Source organism: Betta splendens, chromosome 22, assembly GCF_900634795.4.
Source record: "Betta splendens chromosome 22, fBetSpl5.4, whole genome shotgun sequence".
NCBI classification, from domain to species: Eukaryota; Metazoa; Chordata; class Actinopteri; order Anabantiformes; family Osphronemidae; genus Betta; species Betta splendens.
Genome location: NC_040900.2, coordinates 10,441,107 through 10,465,799, shown reverse-complemented (window position 1 = coordinate 10,465,799; position 24,693 = coordinate 10,441,107). Strand labels below are relative to the sequence as shown.

At 49.7% G+C, this 24,693-nt stretch overlaps 1 protein-coding gene across 1 annotated transcript in view; it reads left to right on the top strand.

Annotated features, from left to right (window-relative positions):
* The window catches only part of dlgap2a (discs, large (Drosophila) homolog-associated protein 2a), a 94,462-nt gene that overhangs the window by 46,775 nt on the left and 22,994 nt on the right, over positions 1-24,693 (top strand). The window contains exons 5-8 of the mRNA XM_055505911.1: positions 109-141; positions 15,796-16,694; positions 16,729-16,977; positions 23,511-23,725. Coding sequence (XP_055361886.1) covers positions 109-141; positions 15,796-16,694; positions 16,729-16,977; positions 23,511-23,725 — 1,396 coding nt within the window. The remainder of the gene's footprint in view (positions 1-108; positions 142-15,795; positions 16,695-16,728; positions 16,978-23,510; positions 23,726-24,693) is intronic.

Here is a 24,693-nt window from a genome sequence, read left to right as displayed (position 1 = left end):
ACACGCGCGCGGGACGGTGGCATTTAAACACGCGCACACACGAGCCCAAACACAGACCCTCGCGTGTGCGTCGCCTGTGTTAATCTCCTGTTGTCTCTCCCCGTTTAGAATCGCAGTGCACGCTGTGCGGCGAACCAGAAGGTGAGTGGGCGCCGCCGTCTCCCAGAAGCTCCCGCCGCCGTCATCTCTCGGCCCGTCGTGCGCCCGCTCTGTGAGAGAGAGAGAGAGAGAGAGAGAGAGAGAGAGAGAGAGCGGAGGCGACTCAGTCCTCAGGTCTGCAAAGCGCTCGGGTTCCATCTGCACGGAGGCCCACGTGCTGCTTTGCAGACTGCAGGTTGCTCCCTCTCACCTCTCACCTCATCGATCGGCCGCACGAAGGCTGAAGGACGCATCTTGTGCTCGTTAACCACATTTGCCTCTGCATGCGCTCATTATGTGCAGTGCGTTCACGGGTTCCGCCTGAAAGCTGGCTAGCTCTCATCTCCTCCATGTGCCCAGATCTGGTGATCCTGAGGTGATGCTCGCTTCTCCGCCCTTCTTGTAACGTGACATGTTGAATCTGCTTCGTGCTGTCGGGTCTTGTGCTTATTAAACGTGACTCGTAATGACTTGGATCGAATAAAACCCCGGGGCCTTGTTTGCATTCGCAGACGGGACGGATTTAGAAATGACCCAGTGACAGATGTGATTTTTTTTTTTTCTCTCCTAACGTAACCTTGTCTAGGAATCAGATCACATGTGCCTGTAAGTCCAATAAGTATTATTCTACAGTATGTCTAAAAAAAATCAATGTGCTCTCTCTGCTTTGCTTGATTGGATTAAGATATAATCAAATTGAGCACGATAACTGTGTGCCAGTGACCTTCCTGCTGAGACAGGCAGAGGGGGGAGGGAGGGGAGGCCTCGGGAAGGACGGGGCGCGCGCGTGTGTGTGTGTGTGTGTGTGTGTGTGTGTGTGTGTGTGTGTGTGTGTGTGTGTGTGTGTGTGTGTGTGTGTGTGTGTGTGTGTGTACAGTACTGCGTTTGTGCAGCTGTACAGTAGCTCCGGGTTGCACAGAGACACGCGTGGGTTCCCTCAGAGATCAGCCCTGGAGAGAGGACGTGCGAGCGGTTTCTACAGGGGCGCTAGAGGCCCGACGTTTGCTGTGTACGTTTCAGGCTAGTACCTTCAAATAGTCATAAATCTTACGTCAGATATGCGAGAACTGTTGAATGCGTGTTCAAAACCAAGCGAGGAGAAACACGCTTGTGATGGAGCAAAGGGAAGAGACTCAGGCGAAAGCACGTTTGCACGTCTTTGTCCAGAACGAGGAGCCAGGAGCAGTTTTTAACCCCTTGATCTATGATCTTGTAAATTGACTCTGCTGAAATAAATAAAATGCAATTGTCTTGTGTAGCAGAAGAGATTTGAGGACAAATCTTCTTTTTTCGTGTCGTTTTCTAGCAGTGTGCTACAGCGTCCATAGCGCTGGTCACTGATCATATTCATCCGTGCATGAATGGCTCTGGAGTGTTGTAAATGGTTGTGCTGGAAAGCCTTTATTTCATTGGATTGTTTTTTTTAAAGATCTGCCAATTGCTGCTTTGCATTGTGCTCCAGAAATGCAATGAGATCCAAAGTGAGAGAAAGTACAAGCCAGGTTTTTTAAACACGCTCTGAAAAATGGAGGAACACACTTGACTGAACGAGCTGCTCCTCCTGCTGTGGTGGAAGCCGCGAGTCTGAATTATAGCTCCCACACTATTAGGGACAGGGAGGAGGTTTTCATAGATGGGGTGCCCTTAAACATAAACATTATTATGAAGTGTCTGGTCAGTGGACTCATCTTGACAGACTATTCAATCCTCGCACCCGCTCGCACCCAGAATACATTATAGCTTTAATGAAAATTCAAATAAGACCACGTCTGGCGTCACTCTCATTTTTCATGACTCACGCGGGGCAAACAGCAAGGCAATCACAGCTGTTTGTCGGATCAAAGTAAGAGCCCCGGCGTCTGTTGGCTGCGTGATGCATGGGCTCTCGGCCCGAAGACAAAAGCAAATTCAAGCGTCGCCACATTAAGTGGACCTTCACCGAGACCCTGAACAAAGAAAATGGTTTTCAGAGTCAGAGAAAGAGGCTGGAGGGAGGTGAAGGGTGGAAAACGTCAGTTCCTCATTCATATGCATCGATCATTTGTTTTGCCACCTATATGATAGACCACCCACAGAAATGTTTTATATTTGTATATGTTTATTTTTTATATTTGAGCTAAAGTAGAGGTACAGTATGTGCATCCCGAGCCCCAGGTTCCACTCTTCTCTTCGAGTAAAGAAGCTGCAGCTTTTGCTTCAGTTACTGTTCTCCCGCTAAGTCCCAGTGACCAAGGCCAGTGCAGTGAACTACAAACCATTAAACACCCAGTTCCTCATTATGGTATAGTTTAGTGTTCTACACTATAATTGAGCCATTGTGGTTCACAACCTCCTCCATATTTAAGCATTACAGTGTATCTACTTAGAGCCTCTGTTGTTTTTTGTGAGGGAAGTGGGTGATTTCTTAGAATTATAGATTATGCACATTCCACCAGGAACACAGTTCTACAGTATATTGAATTAGGCTGTGATTAGTGAAAATGCCAATTAAGTGCAAACAACTGTTGTGAATTGAGTAATCATCAATTGCATGGATAGTAGCATCTACTAGGAATCATGAGCAAGGTTGTAGTTTCAAACCTCAATCTGTGAAACTACAAACTGTAGCAGAGCAGAGTCCTTGGAAAAGGTTGCAAAGGTCAGATGGAATCCGTTTGTTAAATGAAGCCATTCAAAAGAGGAGAATATAGTAATATGTGTACATTGTGTTGTGGGCTATGAGATACTGAGCTACATGCATGTAGTGGATGTGAGGCTACAGCGACCTTTGACCCCTAAACTCCAGAAAACAACTGGATTCAATTCTAAAGGTTTTCCTTTAATGCAATAAAACATACATTTCTTTTAAGATTTCGGTTTAACCCCGAGCTGCTTGTAACAACTTCATTATTGTTCCATTCAGTGTGGCGCGTCAATACTGTTAGAAATCCCAAAACGCTGGCGTTTCTGATCCCCGCGGTGGCATGTTCAACTCTTGGCCTCGGCTTCGACAAGTCGTGCCTCTCCGCTCCAACGCTGGGCCGCGCCAGCAGACCTTGGCCGCGCTCCATGCGCCGTAATGTCTTCGGTTAAGGAGCCAAGCAGCCTTTCAGCCAAACAGCACAACGCCGGGGTTGCTGTTTCCAGCCCTGAGAGACCACCCTAATGTTTCAGGGTCCTGGAGTTTGAGAGGACGACAGAGCGGCAGCTTTTACAGTACGTCATTATCAGCAATCGGAGAGAGAGAGAGAGAGAGAGAGAGAGAGAGAGAGAGAGAGAGAGAGAGAGAGAGAGAGAGAGAGAGAGAGAGAGGGAGTGAGGAGGAGGAGGAGAGCGAGGGGAAAATATAATATGAGAAGATTGCCTTCAGCTGCCCGGCGATGTGGGATTAAGAAAACATGCTATTTAAACGGCGTTTTTTTTTTGTCCTTCGCCAGGCGGCAAGTGAGGCTGCAGCAGTCAGTCAGTCTTTTAAGCTTACCATCAAGTTGCACTCTCAGCTTTCTGAAACCTCCTCTTCTAAATCACACAAAAGCAGCTCTTATTTTCACTCTTAACGCTTCTCCCAGCCTGCTGTGGTGTGTGTGTGTGTGTGTGTGTGTGTGTGTGTGTGTGTGTGTGTGTGTGTGTGTGTGTGTATTTTTTACACTCATACAACTCTACAATACGTTTGAAATGAACTTTTAATGCGTCGAGTGGAGTTAAAAACTTGACATACAAACCCGTCATCAACTCAACGCGCTGCGACGGAGGAGGCTCGGATTTACACGAGCTTGAGTTTGAATAGAGGCATGATGCAGCGCATTTGTGGGCATCTCTTGGCTGGCTTTCTTGACGTGTCTGTCACTTAGTCACTAAGAATCAGCAGCCGCACTGATGAAAAGCCAGTGTTACAGCGGACAGACCTGGAGAAAGTGTTCAAATCAGAGTCCTTCTCCATTCACCACCATCACAGTAGTTCTTTAGAAGAAGGTGTGTGCGCGTGTGCGCGTGTGCGCGTGTGCGCGTGTGCGCGTGTGCGTGTGTGCGCGTGTGTGTGTGTGTGTGTGTCCCAGGTGAGCAGCACCAGTTCGAGTTCGGGTTCAGCTGAAATAGCTGCGGGGGAGAGCGACTTTGCTGTGAGAGGATCCTGAGCCAGTGAGGGGGCAAAGCTTGACACCACTCCAGGCGAAAGACTGACGAGCAGCAGAAACATCACGGGGAAGTTTGAACCGACTCTGGTGGGGTGCGCTTCGCGTGGATCCCTATTATGACACAGCAGGATGACTCACCGGCGAACACCTTCAAATGCTCGTCAAACATCGCCCGCGAGCGCCACGTGCCCAGAAAGAATCCAGTCAATGGAGTGAGAGTGATGCTTCTGAATTGATCGGCTGCTGCTCACGCTGGTTTTATTGGGCTCTCGCGGCGATAACAAGAGCAACTGACCGTCGGCATGCAAATGGTCTCATTACTGGGAAAAGCTCCCCGAGGCTGGGCTACAGTGTAAATTGGCCACGGGTTGTGTCATCATCCCGCTCCTGGTGCACACATTATTGAGCTGCTGTCTGATGGAGGCGGTTAAATGCCAAACACTCCTCTTTAATCGCTCGGATAGGTGAAGGCAGCAGCGAGAACAGTCCCACTTCGTTTGTGGTTAACTTGGTAATAATTAGAGGAGAAAGCGAGATAAAACCTCCCACGCATTAGGAGTGCAGATGCTGTAATAATTTTGAAATCTGCCAAATTACCAAGATTAATCGTGGATCATTAGTGTTCAAGGTCAGTGGAATTTAGAGTGAAGTTTTAAACACCAGAGGAAAGAGCAGTGACTAACAGGAAGTATCTACACTATATGTACAGTACATATAAAAAAAATACATATATATATATATATATATATATATATATATATATATATATATATATATATAGATAGATAGATAGATAGATAGATAGATAGATAGATAGATAGATAGATAGATAGATAGATAGATAGATAGATAGATAGATAGATAGTGTTTAAATCATGTCATGAGATTGTTGCAACAATGATTTTGCACATTTAAGTGTTAACGTCTTAACTTGACTGCAGAAACGTAGAGTTGCCATAACAACAAGAAGTGTGTCCCAGTTGTGTCCGTCACTCTTTACTGCCCCCTGCAAAACCACCAATCTGCAATGGTTCCATGCTTTTCCTGTTTTGTGTCTGCTTCATGCGATTGAAATCCTCTTTGCATGCATTACTTCAACTTAAATAAGCCATGAAAATGGCTTAAATTATTCAGTTAGCAGATTGTTTCATTTTGCTCATTTCACCAATCAAAGCAGCAAATGCTCAACGTAGCTGACACTGTCTTTCTCTTGCTCACACATCGGTACAGAGGCATAGAAAAACTTTGAAGTTCTCCACGTGTGCGGACTGAAAGCCACACGGTTCGAGTGTTCCCTCGTGTATCTCGGCTGTGTTGTGAGAATTATACCATCCAGCCGGTTCAAAGTTGTGTGAAATGGGATGCTTTTCATGTGACCTGATCTCATTTGCTCAGGCTCGTTCAGAATTCGAACCTGCTGCTCGCGGACCACGGACTCTGGATTTAAGCCTGCGTCTGTTTTTTTAATTCATGAAGCCTCCTCAGATGTATTGCTTGGCCAGCCAGGCGTCAGACAGCGCCGGCGATATGGGATGATGCACAGCGAGCGCCCCGTTGCGACGTATAGGCCCTCGGCTCTCAGGAAGAGCGGATTGGAAGACTGATGGCCACTGTCAGGGTGAATCATGAACTGTTCTCACCGCTCTGAATCCAAGCATATGGCTCTCCGTCTCCAAGCTTTTCCCACTGCAGCTGTCGTCTCCTCCGCCGCTGCTTTCAACATGGGCTGCGTTTGTGTTTTTCTTTTAATTCCGGCTGAACTGATGTCATAACGTTCGCCGAGCAGCTCTGTCCCTCGACGGCATCGCCTGCGACTCCATGAGCTCACGGCGCTCGAGGTCACAGAGGAGCACATTGACTTTACATAACGGGGAGACTCGGCCCTTTGAGGCCTGTGACAGGCAGTAAGTCTTTCAGCGGCGCTGAATCACCGTGACGCCAGAGATAATACACACAACACACATCCTACAGTGGAGCATCGGGGCTATTTTTACTCTTCTTTCCCCTTATTTTTTTAGGCTGTGCTGTTTTCATACTACCTCTCACTTTGTTGTGGCTCCTCCGGTTCAAGCATCTGCAGCGAAATCACATTATCATGCTCTGCAGCCTCTTTGTTTAGCTGCATATTTGGCCCAGTAGCACCGGATTCTGAAAAGCACGTCCGCCAACAGGAAATAAGGCTGTTTTTGTGGGATTCCTGTACCTAGTGTCACCCACCATGTGCTTAATACAGTGCCTTTAATGATGATTTGCTCGGGTATGTTCACTTGCAGGAACCGAGGGGGACTTAAGTGACTGCTCTATCTGCAGGCTCTATTAGATCTTAACCTCGGTGCTGCTCAGGTGAACGCAAAGTGACTTGAGCAAGTCTGACTGATTTCCCACCGGCCCAGAAGTCATTGCCTCCGGCCAGAACAGAACGCTGCAGCAACATAATGCACGCGTGCTCAGAGGACCCGGAGTCAAGCCGAGGGAACGTGCTTCGCCGCAAACCCAGAGCTTGAATCTCACGTAAGGGCGGCGACTGTGTGTCGTATCTAATTTTCTTGTCATCATCATTTGATGTCGGTCTCCGGTTCTGAGGAGCTGTTCTCAAGTTCCTTCTAAGCCATAGTATGTGTCCTCATGCATCGTTAAGATCTGTCCCTCATTAGTGACACAGGGCAGGCAGCCGTCGGCCTGTTCTCCTTGCTCCGAAACGGAACCATCTCATGCTCCGCCATCCGGACTTTTCCAGGGGAGGAACAATGCTCGCAGCTCCAACTGCTGCAGGGGACTGTCATTATTTTCAGCAACAATTTATGACAAAAGTGCACTTCTGTGAGATCGGGCTGCTCCCACCCCCCACACCCCCTTCCCCTCCTCCGTTCCCTCCCCGACAGGGCCCATTTTGAATCATCCGTGAGTGAAGTTTATTCACTCGCAATGATTTCTCCTCCCACACAGGTTTTGTTTAGAAGTCGTCTCTGGAAGTGATTTATTGGTGATACGGAGGAGAATCCTTCCAGTAACTACCGGAGGGGCATCTTTAATGTCGCAGCATTAGATTGTTTTCATTTAGTCCTCCTTGTGTTCCATCCTGTGGCGAGCTGACCTTCGCACCCAGCAGCCGGGGGGGCGGGGCCGGCGTGCGATAACCAGCACCAGCGCGGCGCCGTGGTGATCTGGGATCAGAGCGGTTAATGGTGTGTACCGTGTCCTCGCCCCAAAGGCCGCTGCTGCCCCGAGGGGTCCTCGAAACATTCGTTCCCCGGCCCAAGGTCACTCCGGGTTAAACCTCGTGGCAGGAAGCCGGGCCGGCTCATTGCCCTCCATCAGATGTGTGTCACCAGAATGTATTCAGTCCGACTTCCACATTAGTCACATTAGTTGTGGGTGAGACGTCTTAAACTGCCTGCGGTAGAATTAAGCCCGTTTAGCATTTTGTGTGAATTCGCAATGATTCAGGTGGCGCTGACGGACATTTCGTAACAGCAGGGGGTCACTACGCGTTGAGCTGAGCCCAAGTGCTTTCAAAGAGCGGATACTTAATTTGGCTTCGCCGTGAAACACTTTACACCCTGACAGCCGGCCCACTTAAATGTTCAGTCCAACAATCAAACAGTCTATCACTGTCGGCCACGCGAGCACAGCACAGGTGAGCCGACCGACCGGCCGACGGCGGTGTTTCCTCCGCTCCAGTTAACACACGCCCAGCGGCTGCTGAGCAATAACGGAGCCCTTTCAAACACATATATGATTAATTGAATTAACAAATGGAAACCTTTTGTCAGGATGGAGGAAATCTCTTTTACTCTTTGCCTTTTGTTTCCAGTCGCTGCCTCACTCTCTGCTTGAGTCAGCGAGTCATTTTTATTGCTTCATTGCGTGGGTTACAGCAGCTTTGAGGCCGCAGGACAACAGATTGGTGCAAGTTGATTTATTGCAGTCTGTTCTAATCAACGGCAGGAGGCGAGGAGCCGACGACAGCCCCGGAGATTTACAGTATTGTGAAATAACACTCACCTACTGTAGGTTCGTCCCTTACTAATTACAGTATTTTAGTGGCAAGTTGAAGAGATCACCTTCTTCTCAGGTTGCACATGGAGCCGGCACAGGGTGACCTCTCCTCAATCTCATAGCAAAGTCCATAAACTTTCTGATTAGCTCCGGCCCTTTTTGATTGGATATACTCGCATCCTGTAGCCGCCGCGCAGACCTCACCCTGCTCCTATGAAACGCACCTCAGTCAGCGTTTGCGAATCCATCCCTCTTAATCTGTTTGCTATCATGTTTTTGCACTAAGCAGCCCAGTAGGACTTAGTGAGCGATGCCCCGCGTTGTGTGAGACAACACAGCATTAATAACTCGAGGTAATGAGTTATTATCTGATGCCTTTATCAGATGGACGAACCCCGTGGCAACAGCACAGGGCTGAATGGGGGGGCATCAGCATCAATTAAACCACCTCCCATTCTTCACGTTCAGGCTGCTTTAAAGTATGACAGTGAAACCTAATTGGTATTAAATTGTATTAAATTGACCATTGAGTAAAGCGGATTCACGGCATGTTTCCTGTGGACGCTGTTAATTCCCACAAAACAGCGTTAATCCATCATAAGGATGCGTCGCCTCGTCTCCAACGGCGCCCGCTTCCCGCCGCCCTCTCGGCTCCGAGTCTGCTCTCCCCGCCAACGATCCCGGGAGCGCTCGTTCTCATTGACAGTGGGATCACATCCTCCTCCAGCGAGACACCGCCGAACGCGCCGGCTTGTTGATTTTGCATCACGCCTGCAAATATTGAACGCTTTGTAATTCGTGTTTTCCCAGACTTGCGCGACGCCTCTGATGAGGAACAGGAAGGAAAAAAACAGCCAGTGAGGAACATGTTACTCTTACCTGAACTCTTTTGTATTGACTCTGGGTCTCTGTGCTCATGGTGAAATAAACTAACTGTTGCATTGCGTAGGTGCATATGGTAAATACATAACATAACTTCCCAGGAACAATTTGCTCCTCACAAAAGGTCCCAAAGCTGCAACATCTGGACTTGGAATGAAATTTGAGATGGATGATTAGTGTTTACATACAATATGAAACAAGGGACCAGTACATAGTGGATTATGGCATAGTGAAAGCTTCACCGACCTGTTCTCCATTTGTGGGCAAATGGGCCTTTTGATGTGCTCGCTATAGAAACGCTGACTTTGGAGGACGCAACTACATCTCCTCATGACAGCACGCGGCCCCGGGTGCAGACTGACACTCCGGTCCTGGCTGTGATGTGCCGCAGCTTTGTTTCCAAGCAACCCCCCATCTCAAAGTGTAAAGTAAACAAAACGAGGTGCGTGGACGGAGGGATGAAAGCCCGTTTTGGTGGCGCTTCCGCTTAAACAGTTTAGAGACAGACGCCATCAGACTGAGCTTCAGCAGAATCCTGAGGCGTAAGTCTTAATAATGGAAGATTCACAATAGGAATGATCAGCTGTGTGCACGCGCTACAGTCTGACTATGAAGCAGGTCTGATCACCTCATAGATTCATAAATGGCTCGTTACCACTTTCATCTGTACCTGAGTAAGTAAAATCCAAATTAGCTTCCACATCACTGCAAAGCACTGGATCGTGTGACCTTTGTAGGTCGGAACCCTTCTCATCCCATGAAAGGCCACCGTTGGACCACCCATGGGCCGTTAATGCTTGATGTTCTTCTCAGCACCTTTTAGATTTTTTTTCATTTATTTTCATCTACCAATGCATATTCAAAGCAACAGATTACTCAAATGCCATTCATCGGGTCACACAGTCGGTTATATACGCTGTAATTATGTCATATAATGGTAAGATGATAAACATACGGTGCTAAAATCCGCTGAATGATGGCATGAATCCTCCGATCTGCTTTTTGCTTGTCCCGGCACCGGCCTGTTAATAGGTTTTGTTCTGCACCTGGGACACTGTCACCAGCCCTTGTTTGGTTTTACTGCTGTGGGATTAACCAGTGAAACACTGGGACGGGCACTTAAGATAATTACATTTTACTGTCAGATGTGGCCAAGTTCACCTCCGCCCCCCAGAGGGCTCCTCCTCCGCCAAAATCAATGCGTTTCACTGCCTGTGTGCACAAACGCGTAAAGGTCCAGTGCAGCATCGGGTTCGGTTCATATTCTCCTCGTGCTACAGCAATTAGGACTTTACAGAGGCCATTACTTTATCAGCGTCTACCCTCAGATGTTGTCGGCACATTTAATTCCTCTGATCAGATTTTGCCCAGATTAACATCACAGCAAATCATTTAACGCGCTGATTGACTTTGCGGCGCTCGCGTTCCCGACCCGACTTTGTGGAGAAAGGGGCGAGCGAGAGACAAGGATCTGAATCGGACTGTCTGTATCGCTTCTATCTCCAAACAGTCATTATGTTTGCCCCCCCCAACACCACCCCCACCCGCCCTCGGCCCCGCTCTCTGGGCCGCTGCGGTCTGCAGAGAGGAAAATAACATTAGAGGGGAAGGGATTTCAATTGTCTTCTGGAGGATGCCTTCGGAGCTCAGGGGACCTGTCGCGTTTTAAAATCAGTTCAGCGATGGGATGGCGGGTTAGTCTGGACCTACTCTCTCATCTGTCAGGAAACAGAAGTGGAGTCCTTAATAGTTCATTCAGTGCATCGCTGGATGTACCAATTGATTTTCGTGTTTTATTGTCTTCCTTCTTCTTCTTTTGCGTCATCCCTGCAAATAATAACAGCGCGACAATATCAGATTGTCTCTCGTTTTCTCCGAACTCCTCGGCGGCTCGCGGAGACAGCAGAGGATGGGACCTTCGGAGCGGGTTGCTACGGCAACCGCGAGCAGTTCAGAGGCTTCCTCTAACAAGATGCCTGGGAATGCAGCCCTGGCTGTTACATAAGATGGGACTCGCTCGCTCCCTCTCGCTCACACTCACAGGGCTTTTCCTGTGGCAGAATTTCACATCCAGCATGATTTATTCATTGCTGGGCTGGATTTATGATCCCATGTAGATGCAACTCCACGGAATGTGTCATACTGTACCACACTTGGCACGAGTTGCCATGAGGGCAACGTTCAACTGCATGTCTTCAGACCCTCTAACGGGGAAAAAGGTACTTCAAAAGATAAAGGAATTAGACTGAAGAGATCACGGGTGGAGTAATAAAGGGCAATTTGGCAGCGTTTGCTATGAGTTGGGTAAAAGAAGAACATGAGACGGGCTGCGGAGGAACCACAAAGTCGTGAAGCGGCGCGGCCTCGAGTACCGTCGCTCGAGGCGCAATGAAGAACGCTGATCCCGACACTTTATTCCGTCTCGTTCTGCCACCTATCGCTCCGTCCCCGTGCGGACGGGCGGCGGGAGGCAGGAGCGCTGAGCGCAGCACAGATAACGCGTTTCATCATTAGTGGGCTCCAGATAAGCATTCAGACGTTCAGCGGCTTCCGCCTTATCGAGCCGCCGTAATCTCCGCGCGGCTAAATACTGAGGCGGCCTCGCGCTCACCGCTCTATACTCTAGGTGGGGTCGGACGATGGAGAGGGGGGTGCTGGCGTTTTGCGTTTTGTTGGGGCGGCCTCGCTGTTTGTTGAAGAGATTAGCAGAAAAGCCGATAGACCGGCGTACTCTTGGGGGCTTTAAGGAATATGCACGTCGACCGTTTTCCCCTCCCGCTCACGCCGCATCAGGCTCATTTTACAACTTGTTACCTCCCCAGACTCTCCTAAAACATCCAGCCGCGCACAATCTCTCCTCCCCTAATAACAGTCAGCGGGTTTGCTACTAAGCTCAGTAGACAGTAGCCACTCAGCTGCGCTAGCTGCTGCGCGTTGTGGCTGTGGTCGTGCTGGGAGCTGGTGGCGACTGCTGATTCCCTGCTCAGCTGTCTGACAGCGCTCCCTAAGTGTGCAGGTGACGTCTTCTGTGTGTTACTTTGTCTAATCTCCATTCGTTCAAACAATGCCGGTTGTGTAAATGTGTCCGGTAAACATTATTATGATATAAATCTGTGTGAGACCGGCACCTCTTTAAATCAAACCCGGCACTGTTCACGTTCGCGCGTTGACATATGCGCCAGTGAGTCAGCAAAGCCAACACGCTCTTTGTTATTTATCTCATGTCTCGGCAATAGGTGTCAGTCATGGCGGCGGGCACGAGCGAGGCCGCTACGTGCTGGCAGGCGCAGCGTCGTCCCGCGCCAGGGCCAGATGGGGGATGAGGACAAATACTAGCGGCGGCGGATTGGCTGCCGTTTGTCGCGGCCGTTCGGCTAACCGAGTAGCGCGCTAGCGGCTGGAGCTCGGCGGGTTGACGTCGCGCACGCGCGGAACCGCCCCGCGCCGTCACTCGGACCGAGTGAGCGCAGCGTGTCTGCCGCGGCCATGAGCCGGGGCCTTATTGGGTTGGAGCCATCGCGAGGCCTGCAGAGCTGACAGATTTGCCACTTTGCGTCTTTGTCCGTTGGCCCTGCCTCTAATCTAATATCTCAGACCATCGGTGATTTGCCCCGAGGGTCGAGGACGCAATTCCCTTCCCTTTGATTTTCTAAGTAAAGGCCAGAATTCTGGGGAGGCTGCATTTAACCTTTGGGAGATGGATAAGAAAGCTGCTCCATCGATTTGTTTTGCTCATAAAGTACGGGGTGCGACTTTATTCTAGCCACTTGGAAGCACACAAGGCTTTTTCGTCACTGGTGACCAAGTGTGTGCATTCTCTTTAAGACTTTGGTTTTATGCTTTGACATGCATAGATTCAAGGTAATTAGGTTAGCAGAGCATCAATACATATAACCTGCCACTTTATTACAGCCAGAGTAGTTGAGCCATCGGATGCTGTGACTGGTTGTAAACCAGTAAAGGTTACTGTCAGCCTCGCCTTCATCCTAATCGTCTCTTAAGCTGGTCGCCAAGTCTGAAGGTTGCGTACCTTTGATCTCTCGGCCCAGTCCGGCGCTTCATTATCTCCTGACTTTGTTTTCAACTCCAGTTAGGCTCTGAGCTGGTGGCAGAGTGGGAGCTGTCACTGATACTGGGCCCAGATATAACGCTATTTAAATGCTAATGTGTTAAGAGGAGCAAAACGACCTTTGCTCACCGTGCGCGCACGCGGGCAGAGCCCCAAACAGGACGCTTAATAAATGAGTCCGTTCCTCCTGCTTTAAAGTCCCGTTTGTTTTTTTTTATCATAGATTGTTTCATTTGTTGCTAATCCTTCAACATTTACAGACGTTGTCCCCGCCTGCAGATGTGCCAAGGCCAAGTTCCCTTCCAGTTGCTAAAGTCACCCTCCATCCTGGGAGTTGGCAGCCTTGTCGGGAAGCCGATAATGTGATGGCAGGTGCCGGTGTCGGTGTAAAAACAACGCGCCCTCTGCCTTTGCACGGACGCCCCGTATACTTGTCTCCCCTGTTTGCAGAGCACTTGCCAGAAGAGCGTCTCAGCTCTGGGTCCGTGTAAATATTAAATACCTTTTGAAATGGCTTGTGTTCTTTTTTTTTTTCAAATTTCCTTTAGCTGAAGTTAAATTTTGTATCAGCGCTGAGGTGAAAAATAGAGAGCGAGCGATGGAGGGCTGGTGGGTGTCTCGGCTGTCATATAATCCAGAGAAGTGCCAGAACTCTGCCAGCAGATAATTTATTCAGTGCAGCTCCCTGAGTTACCTCAAGGAGCAGTCAGTTGTCAAAGGGAGGCCTCGGAGTAAGACTGTGACATTACATCAGACAGAAAAAGAGCACTGCGTCGATCAATAATGCACCATCATGCTTTTGCTGCAATTACTCGCAAGGTGTGAACGGTGGTGACTCAAGCTTCACCCGGTTTAGCCTGGTGAACTGTGCTGTTGGTTCACGGTGTGTTTTGGGCTTGTTTTCCATCACGCGTGCCTGGAGTAGTCTGGATTAGTTCTCCATCAGGCTGCCAAGCAGACGTGGCTGCGCGAGACTGGTAAACAGCGAGAATTTGTTTTCATCTCGACAGATGGAGGACGACGGCGACGAAAGAGCTCGGCTGCGCCTCGGGGGTTGGGATCTTAGACCTCATTAAAATTAAGTTTGAAAGGAATAAATTTGATCCAATTTGAAAGATGAAAAGGAAACATCCACCAACTTAGTCATTGTACATCACCTCTGTAGTCACTGTTATGATGTTGGAGTGGCTTTTGATTTGACAATATTAGATTTTCTTAGAGCTGCTGACAATATATTCCAGAAGAAAGTCCTCATTGTCAGTCTCAAACATCCTTTTCATGCAGTGATGGAGCCCAGTCACAAGTACTACTCCACTACTATTCAGAACGTTTTTAGATCCAACATTTCTTTTAGTTCTGTTCGGTTTAAGCGGAAGACAATAGACGAGATCGTACTAATCAGCCAAGCCTCAGCTGTTCACTTTTAGATCTCTCAACTATTAATGTGATAAGATAGAAATATATCAGAGCATGACACAAGTTGTGAAGAATCACTAGAACATCCTGTACCCTCTCTCATTCTCTCGTGTTGTGAACGTCTTCAACAGCTGTGAATGAGTCTCACAAGGCGCGTAAGTCCCACCAAGACACGGGGATCCGCGCCGAACCGAATGCACTGCACTTCACCACTGTGTAACACACACAGGAAATGCAGCTTCTGATTGTCTGAGCACACAGATCATCATCAGCCGACCAGGGCTCAGACCCCTGATCCCCTTAGATCTTAAATCCAACACATTGTGTGGTATAGAACAATCTAATACACTGATTTAAATAGTCCTTTATGGGTCTGGCAGTGTTTCTTTAAACCATAGCCAGGACATAGAAGCACTGTTGTATGTATAATATACATTTTAAATAACTTTAGATTGTGCGCCGTTTCTCTTTAGCTTGGAAGAGACCTCCTTCAGTTTGTAGAAGTGGGAGAGAGAGAGCAGCAGTTTATGAGGCATGTCGTCGGCAGGTAATCGAGCTTGGACCTGGTCGCTCCTCTGTTTGTTTGTTTGTTTGTTGCCTACTTCAAAAGACAAGGTTCAGAGAAGTGGGGAATTATGACCTGAAATAGCGTTTCCGTATCGTTTTGATGGTGCGAAGCGTGTAACGGTCCAAGTTTGGAGCGGGTTTGAGGCCAAGGTCCGAGGGAGGAAAAGCGCAGGGACGCCTCAGTGGGTGAGCGCCTCTCAAGGTCGTTTACCTCACAGGAGTCTCCCCTCGGGCTGTGATGGATGACACCGGCGCCGCGGAGTGATGGGCTATTATGGCGCTTTGCATTGGATAAATGGCGGCGTGTTCTCCTACCTGTTGCCTCCGCACGTTCCGTCTCTTCCCACCTAGTTTCTGCCGCTGTGTTTCATCAACGCCTGTAATAGAAGTGGGGTGGAAGAAATAGGATGGCTGAGACGTATTCGCTCAATCTGTTGCCACCGTCTTTCGCCGGCTCTTTATAGTTTAGGTGAAAGTGGGATGTGAGGTTGTTTGAGGATGTGTCGTTAGGCTTTTTCCTCCTCATCATTAAGTGTGAAATGCATCTCTTTTTATATTCTGGGAACGGCTTTCCTGTATTTTAACCCTTGTTTTTCCCTCTCTCGCTTCCAGACCAGCAGTATTCATGGTCTCCCTCGCAGTACTTCGATGAGGACAGCTACTCCCCTCCACGCAGGAATATGAAAGGTCTGTCTGGCGGCCGCCCGTCCCAGCTCCAGCTCACCTCCCCCACCTCCATCCACGCCTGCGGCCTGGCTGAGTGTGACCATTCCCTGGATCACCACCTCCACCATGGCGACTCGCGGCCCCCCTCCTACCTCCTCAGCCCCACCGAGAGCTGCCCCCTGGAGGGTCACCACCGCTGCTCCCCGCGCAGCTCCATCCATTCCGAGTGCATGGTGATGCCGGTGTCCATGTCCACCACCGACCACTCCATGTCCAGTAGCACTTTCCCCCGCATGCACTACGGCAGCGCTTTGCGGGACAGCGGCGGGAACACGTCCGGCGGCAGGGACTCCCGAGACGACGACCGGTCCTCCTCGCACGGCGGCAGCGGCAAAATGAACCGGATCCCGGCAAACCTCCTGGACCAGTTCGAAAAGCAGATGCCACTGCACCGAGACGGCTTCCACACGCTGCAGTACCAACGCACCTCCACCACCACCACCACCACGGAGCAGCGCAACGAGAGCCCCGGCAGGATCCGCCACCTGGTCCACTCCGTTCAGAAGCTCTTCACCAAGTCCCACTCTCTGGAGGGCTCCTCCAAGATGAACGGAACCAAGAGCGACTCGCACCGGGACGGCTCCCACCACCACCACCACCACCACCAGGGCCACCACAAACACAGCAAGCGCAGCAAGAGCAAAGAGCGCAAGTCCGACGGCAGCTGCAAGCAGCGCTCGGGGGGCTGGTGGAGCTCCGACGACAACCTGGACAGCGACAGCACGTACCGGACCCCGAGCGTCCTGACGCGGCACCCGGTGGACCACATCAGCCACTGCTACCCCACCCCCCAACCGACCACCACACCCACCCCCCCCCGACTCCATGCACAGCCAACTGGCGGGGGACCTGTCCCTGAAGGCCTCCAAGAGCAACAACGACGTCAAGTGCTCGGCCTGCGAAAGCATGAGCATGGCGCCGGAGGGCAAGTTCATGAAGAGGAGCTCCTGGTCGACGCTCACGGTCAGCCAGGCCAAGGAGGCCTACAGGAAGTCCTCCCTCAACCTGGAGAAGCCCATGACACCCACCGACCTGAAGCCCAACCTCAGGCCCTGTCACTACCTGCAGGTGAGTTGCGCTATTCTGTATTTGGAGGTATCTGGACAATGTGTTGAAGAGCTTAGTTTCATGAAAAGCAGTTGAAGAGACGATGAATTTATTTTGTCTCTCACTGCAGTGATTGAGCGTCCATTCGCCGTCATTTAAAACTCGTAGGAACAGGACACTTTTAAAGAAACACTAAATTCCCAGAATCTCAGCCTGCGTCGTCGACACACGGGCCAAGTTGCTCCTCCCTGCTGGTTTCCTGGTTGAAGCCGCTGCCCCTGGTGTCACACATGTCCTGCTGCCCAGCATGTGGCCGCCAACTGAAGGGCCTGGTACAGTCAGACGAATCAATTAGCTCCAAGAACGATCCGCACCGCGGGGGGGCGAGAAGTCGGCGGTACCAGAATAAAAGATAGCATAGATCCACAGCGATTGCCGGCGTGTTGATTTTCCCTCTGATTCCGCATCGAGCTCAGCCCCGACAGAGGCTCTGCGTTGGGCTCAGGCGTACGATCGGCTCCGCGGGACACCCCCATAGCTCCGCGGGGATCGATTCGGGGTGAGTCAGCACTTCTCCCTGGACCGTCTCACGGCCTTTTTAAACGCACGCCCCAAGAGCGAGGGGCGCCAACGAGATCCCAAATTGCAAATCCGAGCGGGTGGGGGAATAGATTCCGTTACAACGCCGTTCGATATACAACAATGCGGTATCTGATAGCGTCGTGTAAGTACCGCCCGCGGCCAAAATAAATTGAGCACTTCAGCACATCGGGAGAGCGGCGACTCGGCGCTCTGAGCAGAGAGTGCGCCGTATGGATTTGAGAGTGTTATAAACAGAAAGCCAATACATTACTTAGATCAGCCAGTGCGGCCAACGAAGGCGCTCAATCTGCCTCACGTCAACAGAAAATGTTTCAGAGGACTCCTTTTAAATAGGCTATTTTTAAATAATTGATGATTATTTTGAACTGAACAGAATGGACTCTCATCCACTCAGCTTTTTCTTTTTTTTTTTTTTTACAATCCCACAAAGTGAAGCAATCTTTTATTAGGGGAGTGCTCGGTGCCCTCCTCCCTCCCTTTTCCTTCCGCTTCTGCCATTTGCTCGTTCAATCCAAGTGGCGTCCGAGTCACAGCACTATAAACACTTCTAAAAATATCCCCCTCTCCTACTTCCTGCCGCAGGCCTATATTTAGCCCCACGTTATCAATTCAGTCGACGCAGGGGTGACACATCTTTCCTTCCCCCAGAGGAAAATCAGTGGCCTCTCAGACGCGTGGAAGGAAGGGAGAGGGACAGAAACAGCACTGAGCTCTGCGGCTCAACGGGTGCTTTGAGATGCCGCCGTGATGCTGCCGAGCACTCAGACGGAGAAGAAGCCATAATAGTTAGATATGATGCTCTGCACACGCCGAGGGGTCACATTGAGAAGTTTTCACTTCCTCCTGTTGCTCAGTTGGGATCTCCCACAGCTGTCTGCGTAGAGTGAATCCAGAGAGTGTGTGTGTGTGTGTGGGGGGGGGGTGTTCTCTGGTGATTATTACACACCAGATGGTTTGATGATGCACTGGTCACCTTGTTTGTGTCCTTGGTTGTTGACAGAAAGACATAAAAAGGTGTGAATTATAAAAGTGTGAGTTGTGGGATGTGTCACTCATATGTTACCGTGTGTGTGTGTGTGTGTGTGTGTGTGTGTGTGTGTGTGTGTGTGTGTGTGTGTGTGTGTGTGTGTGTGTGTGTGTGTGTGGCCTTGCCATTGGGCACCGCAGCAGCAAGATCGATTAACCAGACATTGGGGACGACAGACATAGATTAACAATCAGACCCGCTATTAGCCACCGTTCGCTTTCTCATGCAAACTAATTTCACAAATTAGCCCCAGTCCGCCCGAAAAAAAACATTCATCTTTATAAATCGCCGTTGCGCACTCGCAGGTGTGCGCGTGTGCCCCGCTGTCTCTCCCGCGCTCTTGATCGCCCGCTCCGCCTAAATCAGATATGTAAATGCAGCGGATGCAGAGGCAGTAATCCAGCAGTAATCTGTGCCGCCTCCACGTTCTCGGGCAACAATAAGCGCTCCTACTCACAGCTCTGAGTCCTTTAAGTCAGATCCTCCAGCTGCATACACTGATGTACAAAGGGAGGATTAGCCTTTGATAGTTTCTGCTGATAGGGCACTGCAGTGGAATTTAATAAGCCAATTAATTGCCATGTTGGCTTGTCAGGCATGGAGCTTGAGAGGCGGGTGATTGAAACACAAAAGGCAAAAGTGCAAAGCAGCCGAAACCAAACTGGTGCCTGTGTCTGAGAGTGACAGCTACACACACACACACAGACACACACACACACGAACACACACACACACACACACACACACACACACAGGGCTTCCCTAAATTTTACATTAATGGGTTCCCAGATCGCTGTCAGACCACGGGGCCGTACTTCGTCAGATCCTGGATGAGGCAGTTAAACGCTGCTCGTCTCTGAGGCCACCGTGTCAACCAGCATCTGCTCAGATTTGTGTTTTATTACCCTAAAACGTTTTACAAGGACGTTTTTGTGTTATAACTCTTTAATAATCAACAATTAGACCCATGCGTTCATCTATTGCATCTGCTCGTCGCTCATTGTGTGCTTAGGCTTAAGCTGCCGTTTGCTACTATAAAGCTCCAGCAACTCCGCAGCGCAGTGTCATTTAGGCGCCAGATGGCGGGAAGACAAAGTCAGAAAAAGGCAAATGATGGAGGAAATCCACAATCAAGCGTTTAAGAAGCCACATGTTTGTGCTTCAGAGAACATTGTCGCTGTGGGCCTGGAGACGTACTGTACAGTACGTGCAATATTTGCAAATCTTCCATGTCCTTGAAATAAATGTAATCCAATTAGAGCAATCGCGTACGTGCGTGAGTAGCGGCGGCGATGTGGGAGACGGTGATGCAGGGGGGGAGGATGTCGGCTGACGGGAGACGGTGACAGGAGCGGGCTTTTATGACGATGAGCTCACAAACCTCCACTGTCAGCCGGTTGCTTGCTAGGCTGCTTACAGACAGACTCAGAAATATCATGCATTATTTTAGATAATTGATAATAAACATCAGAATTAGTCGGAACGTCCTCCTTCTACAAAACCTCCATTATCTTCCAGCGCGCGGTAAAGGAGCTGACTCTTGTGTGTTGACTGGTGGAAGGGTGTCAGGCTAAGATTGGGGTCATCACAGCGTGAGGGAACCACAAGCCCTGGCTTTTATAAGCCACCAACAATACATTAGCGGTCACAAAAGGAAACAGTTTCCTTTTGTGTGCTGTACTTTTGTGTCTGCACGGGCTTCTTTCGCCTCTTTTCTCCCCCCTTGGCCTCCTTAAGCGTCTCCCTTCGCACACGCGACACAGACCTTGATGCGATTTGACCGGGCGAGTTCGTTCTGTTCATTTGGATATAAAACCATCTTTTAAAGCGCGTAATAAAAACAAGTGCGTTACTGCGTGGCACGTGTGGATCCAGGGAAGTGAAGTGTTATTATGGTTATTAGTTTATAATGTCATTATAGATACAGAGCTTATAGCCAACAGAAGATGAAAAAACACAGCTGTTTAATTAAATAATTATCCATGAAGCTTCATGCACCGTGCACCAACATAACAATAAAAATAGGCACTGTCTGTAATATTTGAGGTGAAATCCTTGCAGACCATCACTGCTCGAGTCTCCGGTGGGTTGAGATCAGCTGACTGACCATCAAAGAGCATCCCCTCCTTGTGCACTCGGTACTGCAGGTTTTGCAGTATGTCCTGGGTTGTGGTGCAGGAGCAGCACGCAGCATCTGCTCCTTCCAGCTTCTAGTTTTGGCTCTATGAACTCCGATTCATCCCACTGTACCACCGCTACGCTAGTACTACAGCATCAGCAGTCGCTTCATCGCTGGCAGGCACACAGTTGAGAAGCTCTCCCTTCCCTCCATGCTTTTCTCTCATTTGTTCCATTATTTATTTAAGCCCCCCAGTAAATGGGTGCAATGCATGAAACTGTGGTTCCTAAATAGTTAATGCCACAGTTTGTTCATTTGCAGCATGTACTGGTGCAGAGGCTCTTCCTCGTTTGTCAATGGGAGATATTGTGCTGTGACATGGAAGCATCATGGAACGCTGTCAGACGAGAGTCGGGGTGCTCGGTCGGCTGGTGAGGAATCCGTGTGACATTGTCCCCTTTAAGACGGAAGAGGAGGAAAAAAAAAAAAAAAAAAACACCTGCTCCAACACACACACACACACACACACACACACACACTGCACATCCGAGCAATCTTGTGGGAGGAAATGAGAGGATGGAGGCTTGTGGGTTGGATTACCAATGATTGAACCTTTAAGAACTCTTCAACTCTCCCCTCTCCCTTCCTCGCTCTCTTTGGCCATTTGCTGCTTCGCTTGCCGCATCCCCCTCCCTCCCACCTCCCCGCTCCCCCGTCGATCCCGTGAGCTTCTCCACCTAATGGCAGTGACTTATGTTCCTCGGTGGGAGGCTTGCTGTGTATAGACAGAGCCACGGCGTTAATCAATGAAATGCACCGCTGCACTGCAGGGTGCCGCGGGCCCGAGCCGCCGGGTCCGACCCCCGGCGCACACCCACAACTTCCCCACAGCTCCCACAGAGGTCAGCCCGTATTCATAAAATACCTTTACATCATCAGCATAAAACAAACGGCAGCACTGGACACACAATACAGTGAATGAGGCAACCGCTCTAGTCACTAATCTCCTCCTCCTCCTTGTGCAAGGAGTGCGGGTCAGGGTCCAAGCTGACACATACGTTTCCGCTCCGCTAAGCATGCTGGGACGCCAGCTTTCCCAGCAGTCAGCGGTGGCAGCTTTTAACATCTTCATAAGGAGACGCCGCACAATCTCGCCCGCTTATCAGCGGGCCCAAATTAAACAAATCTCACCACAGCTTGCGCTTGTCCTCTGGCATTCCGTTCATTAATTAGACGCCTAAAAATATCCAACCCCTCAAAGACTTAATTAACCCATCGACTCCATTTGGTAGCTGGTGCGTGCCCGTCTTTGGAGGGGAGATGAATGACTTTTATCGGGATGTGTGCGTGCAGGTGCGCGTGTGCGTGTGTGTTCAAATGTATATTCACAAATCCCCATCAATCATGCTTTCAAGGCCACAAAATGGATAAAACAAAGAGTGAGGCGCCGCTTTGATCCAGCATTCTCTGAGATGAACAAAAACTGGGGTAATAATCAATTATTGATCATTTACTTAAGCAAATTAGATTTGATGTGCCACCATAGACATGCACTGATGCTAGATGTTAATAGCATTAGTGTCACAGGAATCCTCTGCATTCCTGGATAAACAGTTTGTGTCCAAGTGACTTTTTGTTTAACATTCCTGCAGCTTTTCATACAAAGACTCATTTCTGCTTTGTTTTCCTTTTGAATAATAATCACACTTCAATTGTTATTTCCCCCCCAAAAGATGACATTTGCATTGCAAAATCATTGGAGTCGCGTGTCTGACGCATTAGTGGCATTTGGACGCAGCCTATCTCCCCGTGACATTTGTTGGGACCAGTCAGCTCACTGTGAACCTGCGAGTGGAGAGTTAGTCATTGACCGGCGGCGGAACATACAACAACAGAGATTCACATCAATCATAATCATACTTCATTTTTTAACATTACAAAACTCTCCCTGACTGCAGCAAAATATGGTCCCAGGCCAGGTTCTGCCTAATGAAATCCAGCGGCGGGTGGATTGGCACTTTGCCGTTGCTGATCCCGCTGCCAGGATGTTGGAGTGACAGATGGATTCAGCGGCGGTGACGCCTTCGGCTTCCACACAAGCCTGTAATGATGACTAACAACGTCGCATTCGATAGGTGCAGGTCATTAGCCGCCCAGATGCGTGTCCAGCTAAAGCTCCTGGCCATGACCGCACACGAGGGGAACCAGGGGATTCGTGCATGCGTTTGAATCTGTTTGTTTGTAAGACCCTGACTCAGCTGTTGCTTCTGTTGCCACGGTAATGGAACCCAGATGAAAATGAAGCAAAACATAGTGTGCGCGCTCTAGAAAGAGAAGAAGAGAGAACGTGATTATTTGTAATGAGCTTGTGAACAATCATCATCAGTTCATTATACAAGTGGGTGAAGTTCTTCCAGCAGATCGGAACAAGCTGCATAACTACAACCAATACAGAGAACTGCCGGGGCCTTATTATGCCAACATCCATGGACAGTAATGGAGTCATATTCTGAGCCGGCGGTAATATCATTATTCAGAACTTAATTCTGTTCTCCACATGTGCTCGTTGTGAAATAGATTCCAATCACCTCCACTCATTGGCCGTCTGCATGTGAGATGTTCTATATGCAGCAAAGAGCGGGATGCCGCGTCCTCGCGTGGCCACGTTGTGGGGCCTCGTTTAGCTCTCTTAACGAGCGGAGACTGCAGCGTGTTCCCGTATGGCTTGACGCGACGCCGGGCGTCCATGCAGCAAGTATCATGAACTGACCAGCGTGTCTGTTTCTGTCTCCACGGGGCGTTCAGGTGCCCCAGGATGAGTGGGGGGGCTACCCCGGCGGGGGCAAGGACGACGAGATCCCGTGCCGCCGCATGCGCAGCAGCAGCTACGTCAAAGCCATGGGGGACGAGGAGAGCGGCGAGTCGGACTCCAGCCCCAAGACGTCGCCTCAGAAGTCGGTGCGGCCGGACGCCCTGGTCAAGGCCATCATCAGACCCCGGGACCTGCTGGACTCCCAGAGGTGCGTGGTGCGGACGGTGCACAGTCCTCATTCTACTCCAGCCGAGGAACGATCTCGCCGTATGAATGATGACGCAGCTTTGCCCGCGTTCCATCGATGGCTGCACTCGGCGCTCATTAGAGCCCCATCTCCGACGCTTGCGTCGCCGTCTCTTCTGGGATGTGTCCCTGTTAGACGCCGGTAGTGCGGGAGGATACAAGCGATCACAATGTCACGCGTGCGCCTACAGTGTTACGGAGCTGCGGTATCAGAAGCTGGAGATGAGACTAAATAATAAAGCACAGACATCAATAAAGTGCAACAATGTAGACTCGCTAAGCTCTTCCCCCTGAGGTATGTTGCTGGCTTGTATTATCATTAATATGGATTAAAGTTATCTTTGCCAGGCCCGTTGTAATAGGCAGAGACACAGCCATGATGCAGGTTGCAGAGCTCACGCTGAAGCAGCTTGTCTGCGTTTTATTGGGTGTTTCTCGTCCGCAGCTCATCTGAACGTGTAGCATAAATACAAAAGACGCTCCCATCGCCCACAGCAGCGATCAGACGCAACTTATCGAGCGTAGGTTTAAACGCAGGTTACAGGACGCAGACACACGCTGTGTAGACGGCGCCGCGTTGTGTGCGGCAGATAGATTTTCTTTTCTTTTCTTTCCATTTCTTAAAAGGCGTCGGGTGGAGAAAGCAAATTCACTTTTTGCCCCCCCCCTCCCCCCAAACACATTCAAAAGGAGCCTGCTCCTCTTTGTTAGTAGAATGTGAAAACAGTAATTACAGCCAAGACTCACAAGTCTATTTTAATAATATAACAATTCAAAAAACATCCCGGACCCGCTCTCTTTCATAACTGAATCTTTTCATCTGCTTCGCTCCTGGAATATATTGAGTGCATTTACGTCCGCGGCCTCCATTAAAGGCCTTTAGCTGCGGCTTAAAGAGCACGGCGTGCAAGTACATCCTCATTTACCCTT